The sequence below is a fragment of the Carcharodon carcharias genome, chromosome 22, assembly GCF_017639515.1.
Source record: "Carcharodon carcharias isolate sCarCar2 chromosome 22, sCarCar2.pri, whole genome shotgun sequence".
Lineage (NCBI taxonomy): Eukaryota > Metazoa > Chordata > Chondrichthyes > Lamniformes > Lamnidae > Carcharodon > Carcharodon carcharias.
The window spans coordinates 18791425-18816922 of record NC_054488.1 but is presented as its reverse complement, the minus strand read 5'-3'; the positions used below and the strand labels follow the sequence as shown (position 1 = coordinate 18816922).

The window sequence follows — 25498 nt, the reverse complement described above, 5'->3', positions numbered from 1 at the left end:
TGTGATATTCCATCCAGGTCGGTTCCACATTCACTCGCTGACCAAAGCTGAGATGGCAAATTCCAGCTGAGGTAGGAATGTTCAGTTGGTTCCCCAGGTTGAGAAGAGGGAAAAGTCAGATAACATTCCCACTGCTGATAATCATCCTTCATCCTGTTTGCCTGCCTCATTTCTTCTACATTGAAAAGTGGGAGACAGTCTCCAGATAGGGGGGGAAAAATCAGCTAACAAAAAGAGAACAATCTATTCACCATACATTAATAGTGAACCTTCAGCATAATACATGCACAGCATCAACTCATTCTCCTGTTTGATTTATAACCCAAACATCTAGCTGGATTTTGTGGTCGATGCTGAATATAGCAGAGGAAAATAATATAAATAAATAAGCCCATTTAGTGTGAAGATCTATTGGCAACATGGGATTAAGCACATTGCCCTTCACCAGTGAGACCAGGCAGACTGATGAGATGAAAGTGCCCTCTCTCTCTGTGAGTTGCAGATGTTTTGCATGAAGTTATTCTTCTGATCAGTCCAGTTCCTAACAGGTATAGGCATCATTGCACACTAATCGACAGTGGTCTTCAGAAAGGCCATTGGATATAGGGATGTGGAAAAATTCACACTGGTGCAGTTAGGCGAGCTCTTGTGAATTTGGGGTTGAGGCATATTGTTGAGACAGAGTAGGGAGAGCTTTACCCTGCATCTAAACGTGACACTGCTTATTGGAGGATAACAGTCATACTCCACAGCACTGAAATCTTTGCTTCGATGATTACAAAATATACACACCCCTCCACAAAAAAGCAAATGAGCGAAGTAGAGCCCTGGCAGCTGAACTACATACAAACAGTTATCCTCTATTTATTCTGATGTGTTTTTCATTTTCTTCTTCAGCCAGAAGAGTTGACAAATGCCCTAGAGATCAGCAATATTGTCTTCACCAGCCTGTTTGCATTGGAAATGCTTTTGAAGATCCTGGTATATGGGCCATTTGGCTACATCAAGAACCCTTACAACATTTTCGATGGCATCATTGTAGTCATCAGGTAAATTGTCATAAGTAAATGCAAAGTCTTTTCTTGAAAGTATTAAATAGTAAAACATAACATACAGGAATCTCTTAAAAAAAAATTGGAAAATAAAAATCAGGAGAAATATAAAATGGACTATTGACTCACTATCATCTATGCTATACTAATGGACAAAGTCAAAACCTACCTATCAATTTGTCTCTTCCTTTTATGTACCCCTCATTCCCCTCTCCATTTTTCTCATCTCACACATATCCTCTCTCACGCAGTCACCAATTCCACCCTTTGTCCCATGAAGTCCATATAAAGCCTTCAGATAGCATTGAGAGTGAAAGTTGCCGATGGTGAGGTTTGCACCCAGAGTATCACATCAGGTTCTCTTTCAAAGGGAGGGAACTTGTGGAGGTGATGTGGGGGTCTCGGCCGCTGCCTGGAGAGCCAGCAAGACCCACACATCGCTTTTCGAGAAGGCCCACCACTTCTTCCGCCGCTCAGGCACTTAACAGGTCAGTGGCAGGCCTTCTCCCAGGGTGAAGGGCCCCAGCGGCAGAAGGGCTGGTGGCTAATCAGAGGTTGGTAGCTCCTCTATAGACAGCAGCTCCCACACAAAGCCTCCAATCTAGGAGGGACCCAGGCACAGATGAGTGATGGCAAGAGGGGTCACCGGGAGGGGTTTGTGGAAGGGTGAGGGAGTTGGCAGCAAGGGCGGTTTTCAGCAGGCTGCCTACGCCCCCCCCTCCTGATGCCAGGACCCTCAATCAGGCATCGAGTTGAACGATGGATGTTCCGTCTCCCCCCGGGATCCCGCAAGCAAACTTGCCGCAGTTTGCTTGTTGTGCTCCCCGCATGGCGAGCCTCCCCACCCGTCGCTGGATGAATGCCAGTGGCGACAGGATAAGGCCCTCAAATGGGCATTAGTTGGCCACTTTAGGGCCTCAATTGGGACGGGAAGACCATCCACAAGCCTTCCTATCACGGACTTAATCAGGACAGGTGGCCGGGTTGCCATGTGCCACCCACCTGTGCGATTAAGTGCCCCCCACTACCAAACCCGCCAAGGGTGAAGGCACAATATTCTGCCCAATATGTTTTTCCCTCTACTGAATCTCCAACTGATAACTCCAAATTAACAGAGTGGTGTGATTCTCACTGGCCACCCTGATATACAGTAAATGATGAGCAACCCAGAAGTGCTGTGTAGTTTACATGGTTGTAGTGTGAGGGCACTGAATCCTATGCAAGTACCCAAATAATATATAAGTATATGTAATGCTCTTGGTTTCTATTTGCTTTTCAACTAAACTTATTGAATTATTGTTCTCTTGAGAAACGAAGGACCATATTGGAAATCAGTCAAGAGATGAGGGAGGGTTAATTAACTATTTTGGCAGTTTCATCAATGTTGCAGTGTGGCTGTGTAACCTATTTGTAATAGAGTTGATCTGCAGGTAACTTCCTAAGTCGAAACATTAGGTTTATTTACAATACAGTCAGCAGCAACTACACGTGTGCTTTGAACTCCATCTCTATCTCTACACTGACTGGTGGTAGCCCGTGCTGCTAACACGTTGGTTTACACAGATCATGTGATCTTACATCGCAGGACTATTCTTAAAGGTACAGTCCAACATTTAACAAAACCATAATTACTACATTCCTCCCCTTTTAACGTTGCTGTACATATTGTATTTACAAGTATATCTATCTCATGACATTATAATATTTATATAGATCATGAAATTTACAAATTCAGTCTTTCAGGTGGTTTCCTGATTCGTGTGGAATGTCACAGCTCCACAACCTCAGATTCTTTTTCAGGAATCACATTCTCTGGAACTGCATGAACATCAAGTACCTCGGTGGGCACTTACAGTTCAGTGTCTTCCTCTCTCGTAGAGACATCAAACATGTCAGTCCTTGGTTGAGCATCTTCAACAGGAAACATTGGTTCAGCAATGGTTACAGGTGGAACCGTATCTTGTTGTGGTATCTCTCTTTTTCTCAAATGGTCCACATGCTTACGGGTGACCTGGTCTTCCACTTCCATGTGGTATGATAATAGTCTGGTCACTGAACTTACTTTACCCGGTAACCACTTCAATCCTCCACCAAACATTTTTACATATATTTCTTCTCCAACAGTAAATTGTCTCTCACGACTATGCAAGTCATGGGCAGTTTTTTGGTTTCCTTGACTCTCCTCCAACTTCCGCTCTAAATTTGGAAATATTAGGCTCAGTCTTGTCCTAAGCCAGTGTCTCATCAACAATTCTGCAGGTGTTGCTCCTATTGTCGTGTTGGGGGTGGGGGGTGGGGTTGTTCTGTCGTAGAAAAGAAACCGTGCAAGCTCGGTCTCCAATGAATCACCTGTTAACTTCTTCATATTTGTCTACAGTATCTAGAATTCTTTCCAGATAAGGCTTTGGAAGTAACTTGTACTTCTTTGTACTTCAGCATCATCATCCATTGTAAGGGACTGGAATAACATCAAAGTAGGCACAGTTTAATAATTTGTTTATTGCCTCCTTCGAGTGTTTATAGCTGCTACCAGCCACCATTTTATTGTCTTTTCAGAGTTTAGTCTCATTCTTCATTTTGACTTCACTGTCGGCCAGACTTCTCTCAGATGAAATCTCAACTTGTCTTAGTTCAGTAGCTGAATCTCCCAAAACTTCAGAATCTGCTCGCCTCTTGGAAAGCTCGCCGATTTTTGTTTTCAAAGCCTCTCTGACTTTGTTTAGCTGATTCCTCAGCTCTTCTGTCTCTTTTTTGTATTTGTTGGCTGCCTCCAGGAAACTTGAACATTGTTTGTCTTCTCCGCCAACTGATTCTTCAGTTTGTTCAGAGAGGTGCTGAATTCTTTCTGTTTCTCTTTGTACTGTTCCAGAGGCACAGACATTGACCTGACAGAATCTTGTCATGTGTGAAGGTTTCTCAACAGGTTTTCCTTTTCCTTGCAAAGGTTACTCATTTCATCTTGAAGTCTGTCATTCAGCAGGGTCTCTTTGAGTTTCTTCTGCTGTTCTTGCAGGTTTTTGAGATAGACTGTTTCTTCAGGTTGTTGAGTCTTTACACACTCCCTTTTCATCCTGTTGTGATCCTTGAACTCTCCAGGCTCTTTCTGCCTTACTTTGCCTTGTTCCTTTATCGAGACATGAACTCTTCCAGCTTCCTTTTGAAACCTCACTGGCCAATCAAGGTTGATATCTCTTAACCAGTTTCACCCTAGTAGGCTTGGTCCTCTGCCTCTCAATACCATTACTGGTAGCTGTGCCGATTGGTTTCTATAATGGACAGTTACTCATCTGATACCTTTTACTTGGATTTCTTTGCCTGTGTACATTTTCAGCTTGGCAGATGTTTGTTCCAAATTTAATTGATGTTCACCATGACTCAAATATTTGAAAGTGTGTTCTCCAATTACAGTGAAAGCTCCTGTGTCTACTTCCATTTTTACTGGTTTATCATTCACTTGTACTGTAACAAATATTAGCACTATCTTCCCAACTTCCATGTTAAACAATGAATAAATGTCAGAATTTGTTGTTCCAGGTTCTTCAACACTGTATATTTCATTGGGCTTCTTCTGTTGTTTGCAAGCCTGCTAAAATCTCTCTTTGCATTGTCTCATTATATGTGCACTTCTGTGACCAAAGTAACATTCTACTTTTTAAACTGCCAATCACTAAAAGACTGTTTCCTCATCGATTAAAACTGTTCTTCAATTTAGCTGCTAAGTTATTTCTTCTTATTTTTCAATTAGCAGGGGCCATTTCCCGCTTTGCAGTGGAGTCTCGCTTTTTCATGTGACTTTCGGCTGACTGTTCCTGCCCAATTTGGAGTACGGCACCATTTTGCATGCCTTGTATTGCTTGTGAATCTCTTGCAGCGACTTCCACGGCCAGCCCTATTTCTAACGCCTTCTGAAAATCCAGATTCACTTCAGCCAGCAATCTTCTCTGAATAGTGTCTTCTTTCACACCACACACTAAATGAGCATGTCATTCAGAGTCTCACTGAACTTGCAATGTTCCGTTAGTTGCCTCAAAGTCACCACATAGCTAGTAATTGTCTCACCTGGGGCTCTATTTTGCGAATTTAACTGGAACCTCTGTATTGTGACTAAGGGCTTGGGTTGAAAATCTCCTTTCACAAGGTCCACCAGTTCTCTAAAATTCTTCAAATCTGGGGCACTGGGTGCCATCAAACTTCGAATCAAACTGCAAGTTTTGCTCTCACAAGTACTCAAGAGGATCACTCGCCTCTTCTCTTCCCCCATGATTTCGCTCACTTGAAAGAAGAACGCAAGGCATTCTATATACTGAGACTGTGGCTGGCCCAAAGGGATTGATTCTTCCAAATTGTGTCATTTTGGGTGAGTACATCTGTTATTTAAATGGACATTGATACTCACAATTGCTAGGCAAGGTACAGTACCGATTCCAATTTATCCTGATTTATCCTCATTGCCAGTTTGTTGCAGTGTGGCCATGTCACCTATCTGTAATAGAGTTGATCTGCAGACAACTTTCTAAGTGGAAACATAGGTTTATTTACAGTACAGCCTGCAGCAACTACACATGTGCTTTCTACTCCATCCCTGTCTCTATACTGACTGCGGAGGCAGTCTGCACTGCTAACACATCAGTTTACACAGATCAAGTGACCTTACATCACAGGACTATTCTTAAAGGTACAGTCCAACATTTAACAAAACTATATTTACTACAATAATTAATTATGTTTTGTCAAACAAGACTGTTTCCTCTTCCTGTAATCATCCTAGTTGTGATGTCAATTAATCCCATTTTGAAAACAGAGCCACAGCTTCTCAGGAGTTAGCCTGCCTTTCCTGCCAGTTTCTGACATTGCATTTGAAAATGTCACTTTTTTCTGAAGCAAGCCCTAGTTTCCTCCCGCACTTGTTGACATTTCTGCCTGTTGTGAGGTTCAAGAGCTGAATGATATTTAATTACAAGTTCTCATACTAATGTTATGCTTTTTATTTAATTTGTTCTGCCCTTCACTGCACCGCAGTGTGTGGGAAATTGTAGGTCAGCAGGGTGGGGGCCTCTCGGTGCTACGTACCTTCCGCCTGATGCGAGTGCTGAAGTTGGTACGGTTTATGCCAGCCCTGCAACGCCAACTGGTGGTCCTGATGAAGACAATGGACAATGTTGCTACCTTCTGCATGCTGCTGATGCTTTTCATCTTCATCTTCAGGTGAGTGGGAAGCAGTCCACCATGCCTCGCACAATAATTCAAGAGTCTATGAGCACACAATCTGTAAAGCATCACTGGGGAGAGGAGCAGAGAGGAAAATCAGGCGAGAGGTTATCACCACTAACATAGCCTGCCTGAGTTTGAATCAACACAAAGAGAATTGGGGCAAGTTCCCCTCTGGACATGCAGTCCTCCCTGCCCCATTTGCTTCTCCGAGTTCCACCCAGATGATGCTTCATGCCAAGCCTATTCACCCCTATCCTTTGGAAATTGTGGGGAGTCAACTCACTAGTGCAATCGGTTGGCAAATAAATGTGAAGCTGAAAGTAATTGGCAAATTCATGCAATAAGCACCCCTTTTCTCCTGTAGCATAAAATGTTGTGATCATTTGAAATTTGGCATTCTTGCATTTGTCCTGGTGAGTGCGCAAGGCAAAAACTTTCAGCAACATATCCCTCTTTTCAGCAATATTCAAATAAGCTAAAGTTCCACACCCATGATTTATTTCCACTTTGTAAATGCACTCTTTAAAGCTTCATATCTACTGCAGTGGAATAGATTGAATCAATCACAATCAATAGACAAGACTTTAACTCACTTAAAACCCATTCACTTACACAGTTAAAATCAGTGATTCAGATGCAAGTAGGTCAGGATGTATTTTGCTTCTATTGAAAGAAACAATCTGAGAGACAGGCACCACAGAGCAGAGCACAGTTAAGGTTGAAAGGTATATGAAGGGAACATACTTACAGGAGTAGGACAACAGCCCCTCGAACCTGATCCGCCATTCAATTTGATCATGGTTGATCTGTATCTGAGCTCCATTTAGCTGTCTTTATTGCATATCCTTTCATAAAAATCAGAATATAAGGCAAACCAGGAAGTAAATGGTTAGGTGGCGTGAAATTTTGATTTTAAAAGCTTATCATGGGAGTAAAGAGCAACCAGTGAGGTATGGATAACAGAGTAATTGTTGGAGGTAATGTGGACTTTTTCTAGATTTAGAGTAAACACAAATAAATTTCCAAAGAGAAAGAAAGGTGGATGTGACTAAAAGAAAGCAGGGATAAATTTGGAGGCATCTATCTTTCAAATGATGGAAGGGAAAAAAAAATTATATCTACAGTGTCTTTCACAACGTCAGAACATCCCAAAACACTTAACAGTCAATTAAAGAAGTTTTGAAGTGAAGTTTGTAGTTATTGTTATAGTGTTGGAAACCCAGCAGTAAAACTGCATAGAACAAGGTCCCGGTATCAGCATTGTGAAAAATGCCAGATAATCAGTTTTAGTGATGTTGACTGGGGGATAAATATTGGCCAGGCCACCAGGGAGAGCTTCATTGATAGTGGTATCATAAGATCTTTTATGTGCAATTGAAAGAGTGGACGAAACCTCAATTTAGTGTCTCAACTGAAACACAGCACTATCAACAGTGCAGCACTCACTCAGTATTGCACTAGAGTGTCAGCCTGGACTTTTGTGCTCAGGTCTCTGGGGTGGGATTTGAACCCACAAACTTCTGACTCAGAGGTGAGAGTACTATAAAAATTTCCTCCCCAGCACCAAGGGCAAACTCATCTCAGAGATGTAACTGGATGTCCACTAATGCTACTTCACCTTCCTTTGTCTTACAGGTCCCATATAAACCTTACATGGTAATTTTTTAAAAACTTATTCCTTCATGGGATGTGGGCATCACTGGCAAGGGCAGCATTTGTTGCCCATCCCTAATTGCCTTTAACTGAGTGACTTGCTAGGCAATTTTAGAGGGCAGTTAAGATTCAACCACACTGATGTGGGTCTGGTGTTACATGTAGGCCAGATTTCCTTTCCTGAAGAACATTAATGAACCAGATGGGTTTCTATGATAATCAATGATAGTTTCATGGTCACCATTACTGAGACTAGCTCTATAACTCCAGCTGCCATGGTGGTATTTGAACCCACACCCCTAGAGTATTAGCCTGGGTCTTTGGATTACTACATTACCACTATGCCATGATCTCCCCCCAAAATAACTTATTTTATTCCAAGATTGCCTCCTGTGACTGATTACGGGATAGATCAGATAGTCAACAGGGAGAAATGCATGACGCCACAGAACCTCTGTTGAAAGAATCTACATAAAGAGAAGGGGATTTGCGGAGGCACTGGGATGCTTCCAGAGAATAAAGCTTTGGAAAGTATCAGCCTTTTGATGTTGCTACAATTGCCAACAATCCCAAAGTGTCTTTTAAATTCTATAATTATATACCCTTTATTTCTAGTAATTATGTTATTCTGTTTTCCTTACAGTATTCTGGGAATGCATCTTTTTGGCTGCAAATTTGCATCAGAAAAAGAAGGAGACACTCTCCCTGACAGAAAGAATTTCGACTCACTTCTCTGGGCTATTGTAACTGTCTTCCAGGTATAGAAAGTTACACTCAAACCTTTAGCAATCACTGGTAAAGGTTCAGTTGAGCAATGTGTACAATTATGGGTATCACACATCACACTTTAGGAAGGATGTTAAGGCCTTGAAGAGAACATAATGGAGATTTACTAGAATGATACCAAGGATAAGGAACTTGAATTTTTGACAGAGTATCGAGAGGAGCTGGGATTGTTCTCCTTAGAATACAGAAAGTTCAGAGGAGATTTGATAGAAGTATTCAACGTTTTTAGAAAATGAGGAGAAACAGTCACACTGCCAGGTGGATCAGTAACCAGAGGACACAAATGTAAGATTATTGGCCAACGAACCAGAGGGTAAATGAGGAGAAATTTTGTGCTGTGAGTTTTAATGATCTGAAATACCTTCCCTGAAAGGGCATGGAAACCGATTCAGTAGTAACTTTCAAAAGGGAATTAGATATATAGTTAAAGAGGAAACATCTTCAAAGGCCAAGGGAAAAGAACAAGGGAATGGGATTAAAAGCAAAACAAAAACAAAAATACCTGGAAAAACTCAGCAGGTCTGACAGCATCTGCGGAGAGGGTAACAGTTGACGTTTCGAGAATGGGATTAATTGGATAGCTATTTCAAAAAGTCAGCAAAAGCCCAATGGGCAAACGACCTCCTTCTGTGCTGAATCCTTCTATGATTCTAATAAAGTCACCAGGGTGAAAGTGGGCAAAAGGTTTCCCAACTTCCCACCAAGTGCTACTACAGAAACTTCCATTTTCCCTCATTAGTTTTACATGCCGATTTTTTTCTAAAAATCATTTTTTTCTTTCTTTCTTAATGTTCTTCCCGGGCTGTGTACTGTTTGCAGCCAAACTGTCACTCGTTATAAGAGGTGTGAAAGAGTAGCATTAACTTTGCAGTGTGACAGAGATGGCAGCACAATTGTCACATTGGTTCAGGGTGCCCATATAGGCCTGATTTTCCTTGCCCTTCTGTGCTGACATGCTCAGGCACTTTTCAACACCTCCTCTGGCTTGCACAGCCGACTTGGAAAAGTTAGCATGTGAAGAATCACAGCATGGTTCTAATCCCTTTCCAGAAAGAATTGGCCTGGATTTAGAAGGGTGGGGTGAAAGGCGCATTGCTAATTGATTGATGAAGCATTCCAAGTACAACTGTTAATTATGTGCATAATACTATGAGTTGGACAACCCTGGTTTCCTCTTGGAGTTCAGTCATAATAGTCACACTATGACACTGGCATAAATGCAGGAATTCATCTAGTTTTCAATTTTTGGAACTATGCACAAAACCACACCTGTACTCGAACTTAACATTCTCATTCTTGTATTCAGATCGTTCCATGACCTCATCCCTATCTCTAAAATATCCTTCGGCTTTGCAACCCCTGAGATCTCTGCACTTCTCCAGTTGTGACCTCTTGTGTATCCCTGTTTCCAACATTCCATCATTGGTGACCGCACCTTCAGCTACCTTGGCCTTAAGCTCAGGCATTCCCTCCCTAAACCTTTCCATCTCTCTACCTCTATTTCTTCCTTTAACTCGCTCCTCCTTCACCAAACTTTTGATCAGCTATCCTAATTTCTTTTTATGTAGCTTGGTGTCAAATTTTGTCAGAGAATGCTCTTATAAAGCACCTCGGGATGTTTTTACTAAATTAAAGGTGATATATAAATGCTGGTTGTTGTTGTATACCTTGTGCACCTCTCCTCACTTGTGAAAAATTGGTCTCTTTCTTCCATGAACAAATGTTATTATAGCTGTAATGAATATCTCATTAAATTACAGTACCCCATGATGATTAAAGCTGTGACAATGTGTTTTTCTAATAATTGTTCGATTAAGTGCAATTGTATGCAGGGGTTATATTAATACTTTGAAAGGCTTTGTATCCAGAGTAGTCCCAGTGAACATTCACACATTTTCATCTGAGAATTGTATTCAGTTGATGAAGGGAGAATAAAAGAGGGTACCACAGATGGCAAGTTTGTGTTGGACAGTAAACAGAATCTGCACAAACTCCACCAATCTCTCACAAGGTGATGCAAAATCAAGTAGCTTTAACACTCTCCAGATTGGACTACTAAGGAGAAGCCTTTCAGGAGCAGAAGTGATGGGTCTGGAGAGTGAAGTCTATGCAGTTTTCCATAGAACTCTGCTCAATGTAACTATAGTTCAGCTTCCTAAATTGCAGGGCAATGGAAAATAGCTGACTTCGTTTGCACACAAGATCCTGGCCTTAGACCCATGTGGCAATGACTTTTGGCAAACTGCAAGATGTTATTGCAATTGGATCACAAGGTTGCTTTGTGTTTTGGAAACATTTTGCCAACTTTAGGCCAATATGTCACCTATTGACCTATGGATTGTCCTTCATGGAAGCATGTGGTAAACAAGCCAACTATACAACAACAACAACTTTGATTTATGTAGTGCCTTTAACATAGTAAAACACACTTTACCAGAGCTATGACTTGTTTTGGTAGAACTGGTGCACAGATGGTGACAATATTGCTCCGTAGGGCTGCCAATCTCCCACAAGCAAGTAGAATCAAGTCATTTTTAAAATAATTTCTCAAGGAGAAAAACCCTGTTGGCCATGATTTTCCATCAACTGTTTGCTGCTGATTCCCTTTTCACCCACTTATAAAATATCACTGGTCCAATTAAACCCTATGCAATTCCCAGTTGCATCATCCTCTAGATCTGTTGGTCTATACAGTGAAGATTGGCAAGATCTAATCATGAGACCCTCTTGTACTTTCCTATGTAGTTGATAATGGCCCTCGTCCAGCTTTAGCAGCTACTTGGATCTAACACTGACTCCCACGATCACCTGAATCGGCAGTGCACCAGCTGGCATTCCTAACTACCATATAATCTGCACCCCTAACAGTTTTTGTTGAAAGGAATGCCAAGCGCAATGTAGAACAGTTGGAGCAGGTCTGAAACAGGAAGCTGCTAACTTGCATTGGCATCCCACTTACCCAGTCAAAAGTTAGAATTTTTCTCTGGGCAAGTGGTCATATTTGACACCAAATCCTACCCAAGCACCTAGACACTGGTATCAGCTCCAAGGCAGGACTTAATGAAAGTCACGCTGCAACACTGGCCACAAAAACAGAACTGACTTGGGATGGTCAGGGAAGCCTATCACCAGAGAGCCTAAATGTGTCATCTGTTTATCAATGCAAAGATTAATGCAGAGCTTCATGATTCTCGGAGAGGCTACAAGGACCAGTGGAAAATTATCAAATAAGTTAAAAACTTTGGGGTCGATGTTGGCTGCCAACACTCCATCACCCATTTTAAACTATCAGATAGTCATGATGGATTCTATTGAGTCTTTCGCTAGTCAAGAATGATCCTAATGTATCTTTTACTCTTAAGCATAGGATTAACACTCCATTTGGAACTTGCTGCCTAAGAATGTTAATAAAGGCTGGCCAATAAGCTTTTATGAAACTACTGCAAGTCCCAAAAAGCTGACAGCACCAAAACTGCCCTGAATATAACTACAACAAGCAAAGAAAGAAATTACGTTCCATGTGCAGTGAGATAATCTTACGTTGTAGGTGTATTGAACATTTCTTCACTTGTTTGGAGTACATGAAAGCCTGAGCAGATAGAAATGTTGCCAGGACATTTTACATTTTCTCGGAGGATCAAGGGGCAAAATAGCCCAGAAAATTTAGATTCGGGATATGGAGTTAATGTGAGCAAATGGAGTTGAGGTACAGGTCAACTATGATCTAATTGAATGAGGGAGCAGGCTCAAGGGGCTGAATGGCCTACTTCTGTTTCTATGGTCCCAGGTTCACAAAGGCCAGTTCTCTGAATCTTAATACATTCAGATTGGTGTTGCCTTAATTTATGGAGAAATATTGATATACAGAAAATTTGGATGTCTACATACTGGGAGTATGATGAACTGGGAGTTTGTTGTATAGTGCAATTGGAAGTTTAGCTGTGCTATTTCATAATGGAATATTTTTTGTCTTCTACAGATATTGACTCAAGAGGATTGGAACAAGGTCCTGTACAATGGAATGGCCTCTACCTCTCCATTGGCTGCTTTATACTTCATTGCCCTCATGACATTTGGCAACTATGTTCTCTTTAACTTGCTGGTTGCCATTTTGGTGGAAGGATTTCAGACTGAGGTAAAATATGATGTGATAAATCTTTGAAAAATGCATGCAAATCAGTAATGGACAATGCCGTCTGGCTTAATGCTGTGTGTGATTGCTAAGGGCATATCCTAATGTTCACTGGCGTTCCCAGCTACCTGATAACTATGCAGCAACAAGAAAACAAAGATAATGGGGTCCTGTGTCATCCAGGACAATGACACAAGGAAGATAGGAAACCATTGAATCTAAAGGTTCCATACAGGGACCTGGGAGAGCAAGGCATTCCTAGCAGTCACCATTGAATTTATTGACATTCAATTGAAAAAAAATTAAAAGTCATTGGTAACAAATGCACTAAAATGCTCAATTAACATTCTAGTAATTCTCATGCTCAAAGCAGTTTTATGAAGTGTCTGTTAGCGTTTTTGTTATTTATTAACTAACACCAATTCCACTAAGACCATAAAAGTGTAAGAAATTATGATTTTAATAAGTTATTTCCATGATAAGCTGCGATATACCATTATACCATGATATTCAGCCAAACATCACGATATACTGTGATATACAATGATATATTGTGAAATACTATTCCACAGTGCTGCCCTGCATTGAAATGTAGTGCTCCACATTATCCATTTGCTGTCAATAAAAAAATAATAGGTTTGCCAGTGAAAACACATTTATCCATCAGCACATTGTTAGCAACCGTGCTGCATTATGTCCTGTAATAGGGTAATCTGGCATTAATTGTGGGGATCTGACAACTTAATCTGGTGATGAGTTGATTATTCTGAAGTTTAACATTTGCTATACTTTAAATATTCGTCGGAATTGACATATCATTCTAAATGCTAGGAAAAGATATCTTTACATTTAATCGCCCCCTTCGATTTGCTGCATATGATTTTGTTTTCTTGAAGCTGCTGTTTGGAGGGTAGTACAAGGCAGAGTGCACAGAGCGTCCCCTTCAATAATACTTTCAAGTGCTGCTCCCATAACATATTATCCAGACAGAGCTGAGCGACAGTTTCCAAGCATTAAGGTTGTGATGTTGGTTGGTGCACCTTCTAATCTTCCTTTTATAGTAGCAAAGATTATGCAGCAATCCAGACGAATGCACTTTCCCTTTAAGGAGATGCGATGGCAGTTTAGACCATGGGCTGAAATTTGGATGTTTATTTCATTGTGAGTTAATGCAGTGTCACTTGTTTTCTGTGTGATCGCCGATAAAATGTCTTGAAACAATTTTCTTATGGAGTTGATTTTGGATTTGTTATCAACTGATTGTGACATCTATTTCTAAATTCCTGTACTTTGTGTTGTTGATTGATGGTTTGTCTTCATTACTGTGCCCCAAATACAGCTGCTTGGTACTGTGTAGTAAGATGATGTATTACGGGTCCACATAAAACCTTCACTTGGAAATTTTCAATTGTGCCAAGAGAAGCAAAGCCATGACAACTGGGAAAGTGATAAACTTAATCCACATTCTGGGCTGAGTTAGTTGATCTTTACCCTGGGCTAAGGGAAGACATATTTTAGTTGACTGTTAGGATAGGGAGTTGAAGATTTGGCCAACCCTGGCCCTTGCATACTATCCAGTGAATCCCAGCGAGCAAGTAGACCCTTGGATACAGGTAAGAAACAGACTGAGTGCTATGTGTTCTTGTCTTTTGGCTCACAGACGTTGTTAGTAATCACACTTTAAGCTTGGAAAGATCAGAACTCTTTATGTTTAACTTGCCATGCTTCATATGATTGTTTTCTTGAAGCTGCTGTTTGGACGGTGGCACAAGGCAGATTGCACAGAGCGTCCCCTTCAATAATACTTTCAGGTGCTGCCTTGTACAGTAGAAGAACCAGTTTGAACTAGTTCCGTTACACACCATATCAGTCTCTAGTGCAGCCATAAAATGGGGGCCCTAGAACACTTAAACCTCCTAACTAATTAGTTCCTAGCTCTTTTACAGATATTTACCGGTAGCACAACAATATACTGTGTAACAATACTATATAACAACATACTGTGCCATTCAATGAGTTAGAGCTGAGGTGGGACATACGGTACAGCAAACAGAGTCTATTTTATAGCAACAATCCTTTTTATTCAGCAGAATCTATTTAAACAGAGCTGCTATGCACTGCAGCAAGCAGGATGTATGAAGGAAACTATTGCAGTGCATCCTGATAAAAGGAGGGTGACCTCTAACAAAATGCAATGAGTGGGGGCTAGTTATATACTACAAATCCAGCACATAAAATCAGACCAGTCGCTTAGAGCAGTGCTGTCTCCAGGCCTGATTGAGAAGGGCCTAAAACACTCATCTCCATTCTGGCCAGGACTTAAAGTGCCCCAGATATGCAACTCAAAAACACTTTCGACTGTCGTAGAAGGAAAGGCTGTTTGAATAGATGGCTGTCTAGGCTTATGCTACTTGGCTGAGATCTCAGAAGATGTGGGATCTTACGCAGAACCTGCCAAGTGAGGAGAGAAAATGATCAAAACAAACCCTTACTGTTGAACACTGGTTTCCTTAAATCTGTAAGAATGGTTCAATGATGTTGAGAGAGAGATTGGATCTAGCTTTGGTTCTGAGATTTACTACCATGGAAGGGCTGAGCTCACGCCTCAGTAATTCTGAGCGCCATAAACAGGTTACAACTGAGCGCACAATGTTTTTTGATGTGCAGCAAATGGTTTTTTAATGTTGATCCCTGTTAAGCAGCTGGAGGTCCCCAGGCCTTAAAAATAAAGCAATTGGTGCTGGTGTTTCTACATCTTTTTCAAAGGCAGGTCATGAATTTTCCTGATTTGGTGGCACTTTAATGAAGAATAACCAGAACAGACCCTGGTGGGTGTGGCGTCAATATGCTACATTAGGACACATCAATTTTCAAGTATTTCTATTATCAGGCAACTGTCCACTTTTGACAGATTATTTATCTTGAATAATTAGCTTTTGGCTTCAGATTCAACCTGGGTATATTGGTTATGAATGGTTGGAAGTATCGTTATAATCAAACCATAGGTATCCAGTTCCACTCTCTCACACTAGGTCAGGGGTCTGCAAACGGCAGCTCCAGAACTGCATGTAGCTCATTAAGGACTCGTGTGGTTTCCAAACTTGACCTATCGAGCTCATTTTAATGGTAATTAAATTCCTTGTTTTGGCTTTTTTATCTTTTATTAACATTGTGCTTATGAGAAAGTTTAATTCAATGAATAACTTTTTGGTAAAAACCTTTACAATGCTATTGAAATGTCTCAGTCTTTTTTCGCATTATTATTGGCATTTCAGTAATACTTGCACTCTGAAGATATTGGGCAGAATATTGCCATCAGTACGCAGGGGTGGGCCTGACACACCGACACATAAAATGACATGCGGTGACATCGGGTGTGCATTCTGATGTCATCGTGCATCATTACAATAATTCGTTGGGCGGGCGCACGCTGGAGGCGGCTGTGCACCCGCCAAGCTGTCAATGGCCGATTAAGGCCATTAAAAAAGTAATTTTTAGTAATTTAGCTTTTTAACAACACTGTCCGTCCAAGCTTAAGGCTGGCAGCAGGCAAAGAGCCCAAGCGGCCTTCACGTTTTTTAGGAAACCTCATCCATGGGTGGGATGAGGTTTCCTGAAAGTTTTATAAAATAACTAAATACATTTTCCACACTTCACAAACATGTCCCAGCTCTTGTGACGCTGTCACATGAGGGGACATATTTAAATAATTTTTTACTTTATTTATTAAAAAGTTTTATTATCTACCTAATCTCCCTGAGGCAACTCCGTGCCTCAGAGAGATTGCTGCACTCTTCCACGTGCATGCGTGAAAGAGTATAGGCCCTGACTCTCCCTCCTCCCCCCACCCACACTGGTAGCGCTGAGCGCTACCGGCCGCATGTTACACTGGGCAGTCCTTAATTGGCCCGCCCACATAAAGTGGCAGCCCGCAGCTGATCGCAGGTGGCAATTGGCTCCGTGCCTGCTCCCAAACAGCCCGCCCGCCCTCCATAGGAAAAATTCACCCCATTGAGTTTTTGACTAAATTTTTGAAATTGGCTCTTCTTGTTATTAAGGTTGTTGACCTCTGCCCTAGTGCCTCTCTCGGGCAGCAACCTCAGTGGGGGAGGGGTTTACAGAAGGCTGTGACATTGTCAAAAAGATAAGACATCAGCAATACTTTGCCAACCATCTTTTTTCATATTCTCTTACTCCTACCATGGTTGGTGAGAATGCCAATTTGAAGTGATGCATTTTGGAAGGAAAAATGATGAGAGGCAGGATAAAGTAACTAGTGTGATTTTAAAGGAGGTATAGGTACAGAGAATCATATCAACACCACTGTAACTTTTTAACAAATCTTACCTCAAAAAATATCACCGTTCTCCTCAGGCTAAGAAAATGACCATTGCAAAACATTGAGTGGACCTGGCTTATTTCAAAACTGATGCAATTGCTGCCAGTGAGAAAAATGATCTCATAGCAGATTAACCATCTCCTGACAATAGAAAAAATAGCCCCACACCCACCCGATCACTCAGTGAGTCAGGGTATAACCTGACCATTTTGTACCATACGAGGAGTGAGCAACATGCCAGTATTTAACTCCTTCCATGTTGACGTGACTTTCTGTGCAAAAGAAAGTTCTCTCCCATTTGCCTAACCCCTAGTTCCTGGTCAGTGCAACCCTAAGGCGAGGGTTGTCCATTCATTGCTGCTAGAGAGAGGTGTCCAGTTTCTTTCAGAGAGAAAATCTCTTGGTTCCTTATGGCTTATCCCACTTCAGTCAGACCTGGCATTCAAATTTGTCCAAAAGTTTTCACTTCATGCCTGGGCCTTTACATGGATCTCTTTATGTTGGTTCCTTCTCAGACAGAGGGTGAATCTGCTAAGGCAGGGTGCGGTGGCTGCGGGTTGTAAGGTGGCATTCACCACAGGATGTCTGTTGGCTGACATGAAGCAGTTTTAAAGCCTTCTATGGTGAGAATTATGATGTAGAATGTACTGTCTTTCTAGAAGGAGCAGGTCAGAAGCACTGAAAGTCAAAATAGAAAAGGAGCTATACCAGCAACAACAAAAAAAATGTTTTAAAGATTTCATTAATCATAGGCACTGAATTCTAGCCTTTAACATAACCAAGCTATAACCTGTCTCTTCAAAACAATTTGCTTTCTATGCCACCTGTTTGTAATCGACAAATGGGCCAAAGAAAAATAAAATTGATGTGGTCTAATTAGCAATGATAGAGCATGTTAACAGCAATGTAGAGTGGTAGATACATGGGAGTGATCATAGTTCTATAATCTGATTAAGGCATTCTGATGAGAATATATATGAGATGAATGGAGGCAGATGGCTCAGAACCTGATCTCCAGGACTGAGTAACAGCCTTGAAGTCACTCCTTAGTATCTGGTACTTTTTTCATAACATGTATTGTTTTAATCCTACCAGAGACTTTTAATGTTGCTTCCAACGTGATGAATTGGTGGAGGGCTAATCAATGCACAGTGTCATTGATGTGAAATGTTGTCCATTCAGGGAATCCCTGGGTTCTGAAGTCATAGCTGTAGCTTTACTCAAAATATGCTCTGGAGTTGACTAGTATTTCCAGAAGATATTACACAAAGCATAATCAATGTTTTCTCTTGGCAAGAACCATTTTATTCTACACCTGAAGTCTTTCCCTCCCAACCCATAATACTGCCCACTGGTGATCATTGTATAATTGGTAGCAATTTGAAATACCTGTGACCACAGTTACTGGTTACCATTAATGACAATGTAAAGGAGTTTGCCAGAAGACAAATCTCATAAGGCTGCTTGCTTTTTGGTGGTAAGAGAGGGTTTAGTTGAGTGACTTTGCCTGAATGTAAGTCACCAATGACAGTCACAATTTCATTTGCATTGGGATGGAGCAACCAACAAAACAGATCTGTAATAATATTCCACTAGTACAGATTCATACCTGTACCTCTGCAAAGTTAAATTGTACTTATATGATCAAAGTTGTCAAACATTAACTTGGGGACATGTTCAACTGTCCCGAAAAACACAATATCACACAAGTATTTATTCAAGTCTACAGTAAGATGGTTCTTAATGGATTGCTGGGAAAATCTGTGTATCTGAAGTGATTGTTACAGTGTACTGTTGGGCCATTCACCTTATCCAAGCCATTTCCATTTTCCATCAAAAGTTCTTCACTTGAGCAAATTGACAGTTATGCTATATTTATTTCTCCAGACTGCCAGTGATTTACAGTACAGAAATACTTTTTGTTATTTTTAGTGCATGGCTTTGCTAACAATGGTAGTTGCTAGGTAGAAGCAAAAGTGAGACAGGTCTATAAAACTTGCTTTGGCTGCTGCATGACGTTTGGGAGAGAATCCTTTGCATGATGGGTGCACAGACCTTGAATGGAATACAGTTGTCCTCTCACCTTTACCCTGCTTTCAGCCTCCAACTGCTGTTGTTTCTGCTCAAGTGTTTGGTACTTGTTGGTGGCTTTTCTGCTTTGACAGTAGGTGCCATGTGATAGTGTGTGAAGTGACTGGCTGTTTGTGTGCTGTCACAGAGTAAATTAAGTCACTTGACTTATACACTGTGTGAGGTGCTTTGGATGTCCGCTGGAAAATTAATCAGTTACTGTTGACAGTATTACCCTTGGGCATAAGTGTCAACTTGTCAGAAGTATCCATGTTGTCTTAAACCACTGGTGAAGAAAAGCCATTTGTTTTGATTCTGTCATCCCATGCACTACTTCATACTTGTACCCTCCCCATCTCTTTTCAAAAGATATTTTCCATGCTGTCGCTGCTACCTCCATACCACACCTCCTTTTGCTTTGTCGCTCATAACTCCCCAAGCTTTGTTCCTTGTTACGTTTAAGGTGCTGCATAAATGCAAGTTGTTGTTGCTATTATTGGCAGCACCTTTCTGTAATAGATCCTTTTCTCTCTCCCTTCTCACTCCCCCTCTCTTTCTCTCTTTCTTACAACACCATTTTCATTCAGTTTTTCTTGCTGTAAGATTTCAAAATGCAATTGCAACATTATGATTTACCTCCAGACAGCAGACATCTCCAGCTCGCTCCTGACAGTATCATTGTTCACAGCCTTTCTAGTAGTATGACTATTAATCCCTAGCTCAGAAATATATATGTATTTGATGCTAAAATATGAGTTATTAACATTCACTGATATTCAGGAGTGTCTTATATTCCTCCCACACTTTAACTAGGTTATCCATTTCCCCAAATCTCCAGAATAAATCCTTATAGGTGCTTATGATACATTAGAGGAGCAGTGTAACAGCATGCCACATTGCATTATAGAAACATCTGAATTCCTTTTTTAGATACACTGGAGCCCTCTAAGGATAAGTTTCATATTGGCAATAAATATTGATGTAACAAGTAGTTTTATTAACAGAGATGTTTTCTGCAGACAGGAAAATTCTTCTACCTTCAATTGGAGGATGTCCCTTGAAACACTTTTCAGAAATTAATTCACTTACCAAAGTCCTCGTCTAAAACTTTATTTCTTGAATTTTGCACCTGTTAAGTTGAGTGATAATTATACTTGACACATGGAACATTTCAGTCACCTCTAGTCGACAGTTAGATATAACGTTCTTACTCCACTCTGTCCTGACAATGTGCTCTTACTTCAACAGCACAATATTTTTCTATCTCTTGCACTGACCGTGCTATGACCTTTCTGAATGAGAGTGGTGTCAATTAAAGCCAAATTAATGCCACTTAGTTCTGTGGACTCATTCCCACTGGGAATTAGGTTGAGATTGCATTTTACTCCCAGATAAGCAGTGTCAATGATCACTATTAAGTAAATTCCAGAGATAACTAAACTATATCAATGCTACAGCAAGTTATGAACCCTTGGTGGCATTACCGTATCTCTTAAAAAATATAATGGCTCCAAGAACAAATTTAGAAAGGGAGAGGGAAGATTTTATTTTGTTTGATATATTTCACATTGGCTTTGATTTCAAATTAATTTCAGAAGTCTGTATCAATCTGGCTTGGAAATCCATGTACAAGGTGGCCAAAACAAATCATTTTCATTTGTTCTTTAAAGAAACCAAATATTCAAATTGCTGCTTATTAGTGCAAATTTCTGGCAGTAATAAGATATAAAATCCATCTCGTTTCAAGTATGATATGTCCTGTATTGGGAGAGATATTGGTTACCACAATATTATTGTGTAATGCGAACTGCTCCTAACCTTAGTGCAAGTACTTGACAAAAAATTTAATGGTTTTTTTGAACCTATTTTTCTTCTTCAATTAACTATGTTTTTGTTTCAAAGTGTCTGAAATATTTAAGTTGAATTTATTTCAGTCACCTCACTGTCGACACCGTGTTTGTTTCACTTCAGGAGGTCCAGAAGAGGGAGGACGCGAGTGGGCAGTTAAGCTGTATTCAGCTGCCTGTCGACTCGTCTGGGGTACGTAACTGTTCACCATGAATTACACACCTGAGACATTTCTAAAGTAAAGCAGCAGAGACGGGGGTTGGGGAAGCAAAGTTTGGCAATCTTGTGGCCTGCTTTCCTAGGAAGGAATTGTGTTTGTCCGCTTCTTGATTTTTTTTTTCTCACATTGGTTCCCTTAATAGATTTGAGTGAACACTTAGTCATTTTGTCTGGCTGTGAAGCCAGTCGAGGATTGACTTTTCTTTCTCGATTGAAGATGTTTGCAGGGTTCCTTTCAGAGATTTTTTTTGGACAGACTGAAAGGACCAATGCCAAAGAAATATTTTTCTTTATGAGATTGAATGATCATATGTCTCAATTTGAATTGAATGTGCAACCAAAATATATTTATCAACAGATCAGTATCAATGACACAAAAATGTTATGCTCTCTTTTTTTTTGAAGTGGTGTTTCAGTACTCACTGTGATGGCCACCTCAAGGGCAAAAACCATTAGAAATGTTTACTCTGCTGTTTTGTTCCCTATAGCACACAAAATAGAGAGGATAGCAGGATTTTATGGGTTGAATTATAAGGACCAGTTGTATAAACTTGGCTTGTGTTCCTTTAAGTATGGATGGGGTGATCTAATCGAGGTGTTTAACAAACTCAATAATCTAGATGCAGGTTGGTAGGGAATCGAGAACGAAGGCACATAATCTTAAAATTAGAGTGAGGTCATTCAGGAGTGGAATCAGGAATAAACATTTTCAGAGGAAAGACAGTAGCAATATGAAATTCTTTCTCCTAAAAAGGCTGTGAGTACTGGGACATTTGGAGCTTCCAAGGCTGAGATTGATAAATGTTAGTAGGGTATGGGTATCAAGGGACAGGGAGCTCAGGCAGGGAAATGAAATTGAGGCACAGATCAGCCATGATCTAATTGAATGGCAGAGCAGGCTCAAGAGGCTGAATGGCCTATTCCTCTTCCTATGTTTCTGTAAAGAAGTTGCTCCTATGATACTTGTAATTCCTTGTAGGTATATTTGATGACATAGTACAAGGTTGAGTGCAACCACAGCTACAGTGTCTCAAAACCAGCCACCTTGGGACTGACTCTGTGTCAGGTTGTGGTTCTTACCAGTTTTCAGGTGGGCGTGCCAGGGTTCAGGCTAGGTTGGGTCGAGCAGTTCAGGCCCGGTCAAGTCGGGCAGATCGGGCCAAGCCAATATAGGTGGGGGGGGGGGGGGAGGTCAAGGGTGGCTCGTACCACTCGGAGTGCGGGAAAAGACCATTGCGCAGAGTTGATAACTAGTCCAGCATGCCACCCAAGCCTGTGCGCCACCTGGCCGAAGAAGCCAGTAACTTGTTTTATTCATTTAATAAGAATTAAGGTTCATGCATGGCAACTTATAAAAATGCCTGGCTTTCAGATAGCCAGATTTGAGACACTGCACCTGTATAAGAGAGAGTATAGAAAGATAAATTGTACCAGGGTATTAAGTAGCAGGTACTAGATTTGCTACAATCTGAAAAAACACTTCACCAGCCCAGGTTCAGAATTAGACATGAAGTAAAGTGCCCTCTGCTCTGCCCCGATAACATGTCTTACTACATCAGTGGAAGAGGGAGATGGTGGCATAGTGTTAATGTCACTGGACTAGTAATCCAGAGGCCCAGTTTAATGCTCTAGGAACACAAGTTCAAATTCCACCATGGCAGCTGGTGAAATTTAAATTCAATTAATAAAAAAACCTGGAAATATAAAGCTAGTCTCAGTAATGGTGACCATGGAACCATGGTGGATTATCATAAAAACCCATCTGGTTCAAGAATGTCCTTTAGGGAAAGAAATCTGTTGACCTTATCTGGTCTGGCCTACATGTGACTCCACTCCCACAGCAATGTGGTTGAATTTTAACTGTCCTCTGAAATCGCCAAGCAAGCTGCTCAATTCAAGGGCAATTAAGGATGGGGAACAAATGCTTGCCTTGCCAGCGATGTCCACATCCCATGAAAGAATAAATTTATTTTTAAATCCATTTCTCGCACTAGCCATTCTCTGGCCTCCCTGAGTGAGATTGTTTCAATTGACACATGTTTAATGCTGTGGACCCATTTCCACCTCGATTTGATTAGGCTTGCGCACACTGATTTCACAAAGTCAGCTCTCTTTTTGAACTTTAGTACAGAAGAGAACACAATTCAAGTTATCAACAAAATCTAAGAAAGAGGTCTTCATGTGAGGAGGATTGTGTTGAGTTTTTTTGCTTATATGCTGTATATGGATTTTGGACAAGATATCGAAGTGCAGGTGCATTATCTTTTGTATTACTGTATAAATATGGAACTATGACTTGACAGTAACAACTCCTGTGGCATTGTATTGGCCATCATTTTGTAGAGGACTCACATCTCTTTGATGTTAGAGAGAGAGTGGATCTTGGACTGAGATGGGTCCACTCCCCCAGATAGTATACTGTTTGACTTTGGATTACATTGAAGCCTAGTTACCCTTCAGACTGCCAGACAAGCAATAGCATATTCCACCACTTGCCAGAGATAGGCTTCATGGAACATTGCTGATCATGATGAGTCCCCTTCCTGCCTTTATTCCAGGTTATACAACCTTCTGTGGCCTTGATGGCAGGTTGATGGGATATAGAACCAAACCAAGGAGTTGAACAGTTCATATATATCTAGCCTTTAAAATCATGAAAAGGATTTGAAATGGCTAGATACAAAGAAGATATTTCCATTTGCATGAGAGTCCAAAACAAGAGGTTGTAAGTATTAGACAGTCACTTACACAGTCATCTGGTAGTGCAGAACTTGAGTATTGCTGAAAAAAGACCTTTTGTTGAAGCTTTTCATCTTGCACTCATCAAGACAATCACAAGAATACCAATCAAAGGAAGCAACAACCTTATACTGTATGAGAAGAGAGTGCTGATTGGTTGGCAAGTGGACTATGATTGGTAGAAGCATTGCCATGGAGAATCCACCAGCATGTCCCTTTCGCTGTTTGCAATGGGCAAGGTACAGACCGTACCCAACCAGCCTGTACTTACAAAACTCAAGACATAGTGTCCATAGATATGATTCCGTGATTGGACAACATTTGCTAAATAATCCTCAGTGTGCAAAAATTACATTGACAACCAATGTAAGATTGTCAGTCAGGCTCAAGGTTTGGTGTATTTGCATGCACTGGAAGCTACATATGTTAATACACAGGGCCCAAGAACAGGTACACACATTGTGCTTCTTTCAGCTAAACAAAATAAGTGCCGTTCGCTGGTTCATTCCTCAGGGCAATGCCTTGACCAATCAGAGTCAAGCTGCCTGGCTTAAATTTCAAACAATGCTGGGCAGTTAACTGTCAGCTGCTATTAATTATTGCATTCTCCATAGCAATGCCTCCAGCAGTCAGAGTCCACTGGCCAACCAATCAGCACTCTCTTCTCATACAGGATAAAGTTGGTGCTTTCCCTGACATTGGTATTCTTGTGATTGTCCTGATGAGTGCAAGACAAAAAGCTTCTACAAAATCTTTTTTTTTTCAGCAATATGCATGTCACTAATATATGCAATAAGGAATTCAGGAGAAGCTTCTTTACCCAGAGAGTGGTGAGAATGTAGAACTCGCTGCCACAAGAGGTTTGTTGAGATGAATAGCATAGGTACATCTCAGAGCAAGCTCTTTTTTCTTCTTGTTCAGCCTTCGAGGTGAAGACAGCCATGCTCATCATCTGAGATGTTTGGCAGAGTTCCAATGGGCCGATCTACGCCTGGAAGGTTCTGCTGCAAATAGGACAGGATCAGCAGATGATTGAGTTTTGGATGAGCTGCTGGATTGGGATTTCCTCTGATCACATTTTCTCCCTGCCCCTGACATTGGCTTGTGTTCAAAGGAGGCCGCTTCGTTCTTTATTTGGTTGTGTCAGATGTAACGATCCCGGGCGAGCTTCCCCCAGGACTCCAAGTCGATATCAAAACTCCTAAGTGAATCCTTCAGAGTGTCCTTGTAGCACCGCTTTTGACCACCATGAGCACGCACCTCAGACTCAAGCTCACAATAGATGATTCGCTTTGGTAAGTGAGTGTCAGGCATTCTAGCTACATGACCAGCCCAACTCAGTTGTAGTTGTCTCAATATGGTGTGGATGCTTGGCATGCTAGCTCGGGTGAGTACCTCAGTGTCTGGTATCTTGCCCTGCCGCCCGATCTTCAGAAGCTTCCAAAGGCC

General features: G+C 41.1%; 1 protein-coding gene across 1 annotated transcript in view; it reads left to right on the top strand.

Moving 5' to 3' along the window:
- Positions 1 to 25498, top strand: part of cacna1g (calcium channel, voltage-dependent, T type, alpha 1G subunit) — a 727897-nt gene that overhangs the window by 511194 nt on the left and 191205 nt on the right. The window contains exons 10-14 of the mRNA XM_041216784.1: positions 898 to 1049; positions 6072 to 6257; positions 8560 to 8674; positions 12682 to 12837; positions 21215 to 21283. Coding sequence (XP_041072718.1) covers positions 898 to 1049; positions 6072 to 6257; positions 8560 to 8674; positions 12682 to 12837; positions 21215 to 21283 — 678 coding nt within the window. The remainder of the gene's footprint in view (positions 1 to 897; positions 1050 to 6071; positions 6258 to 8559; positions 8675 to 12681; positions 12838 to 21214; positions 21284 to 25498) is intronic.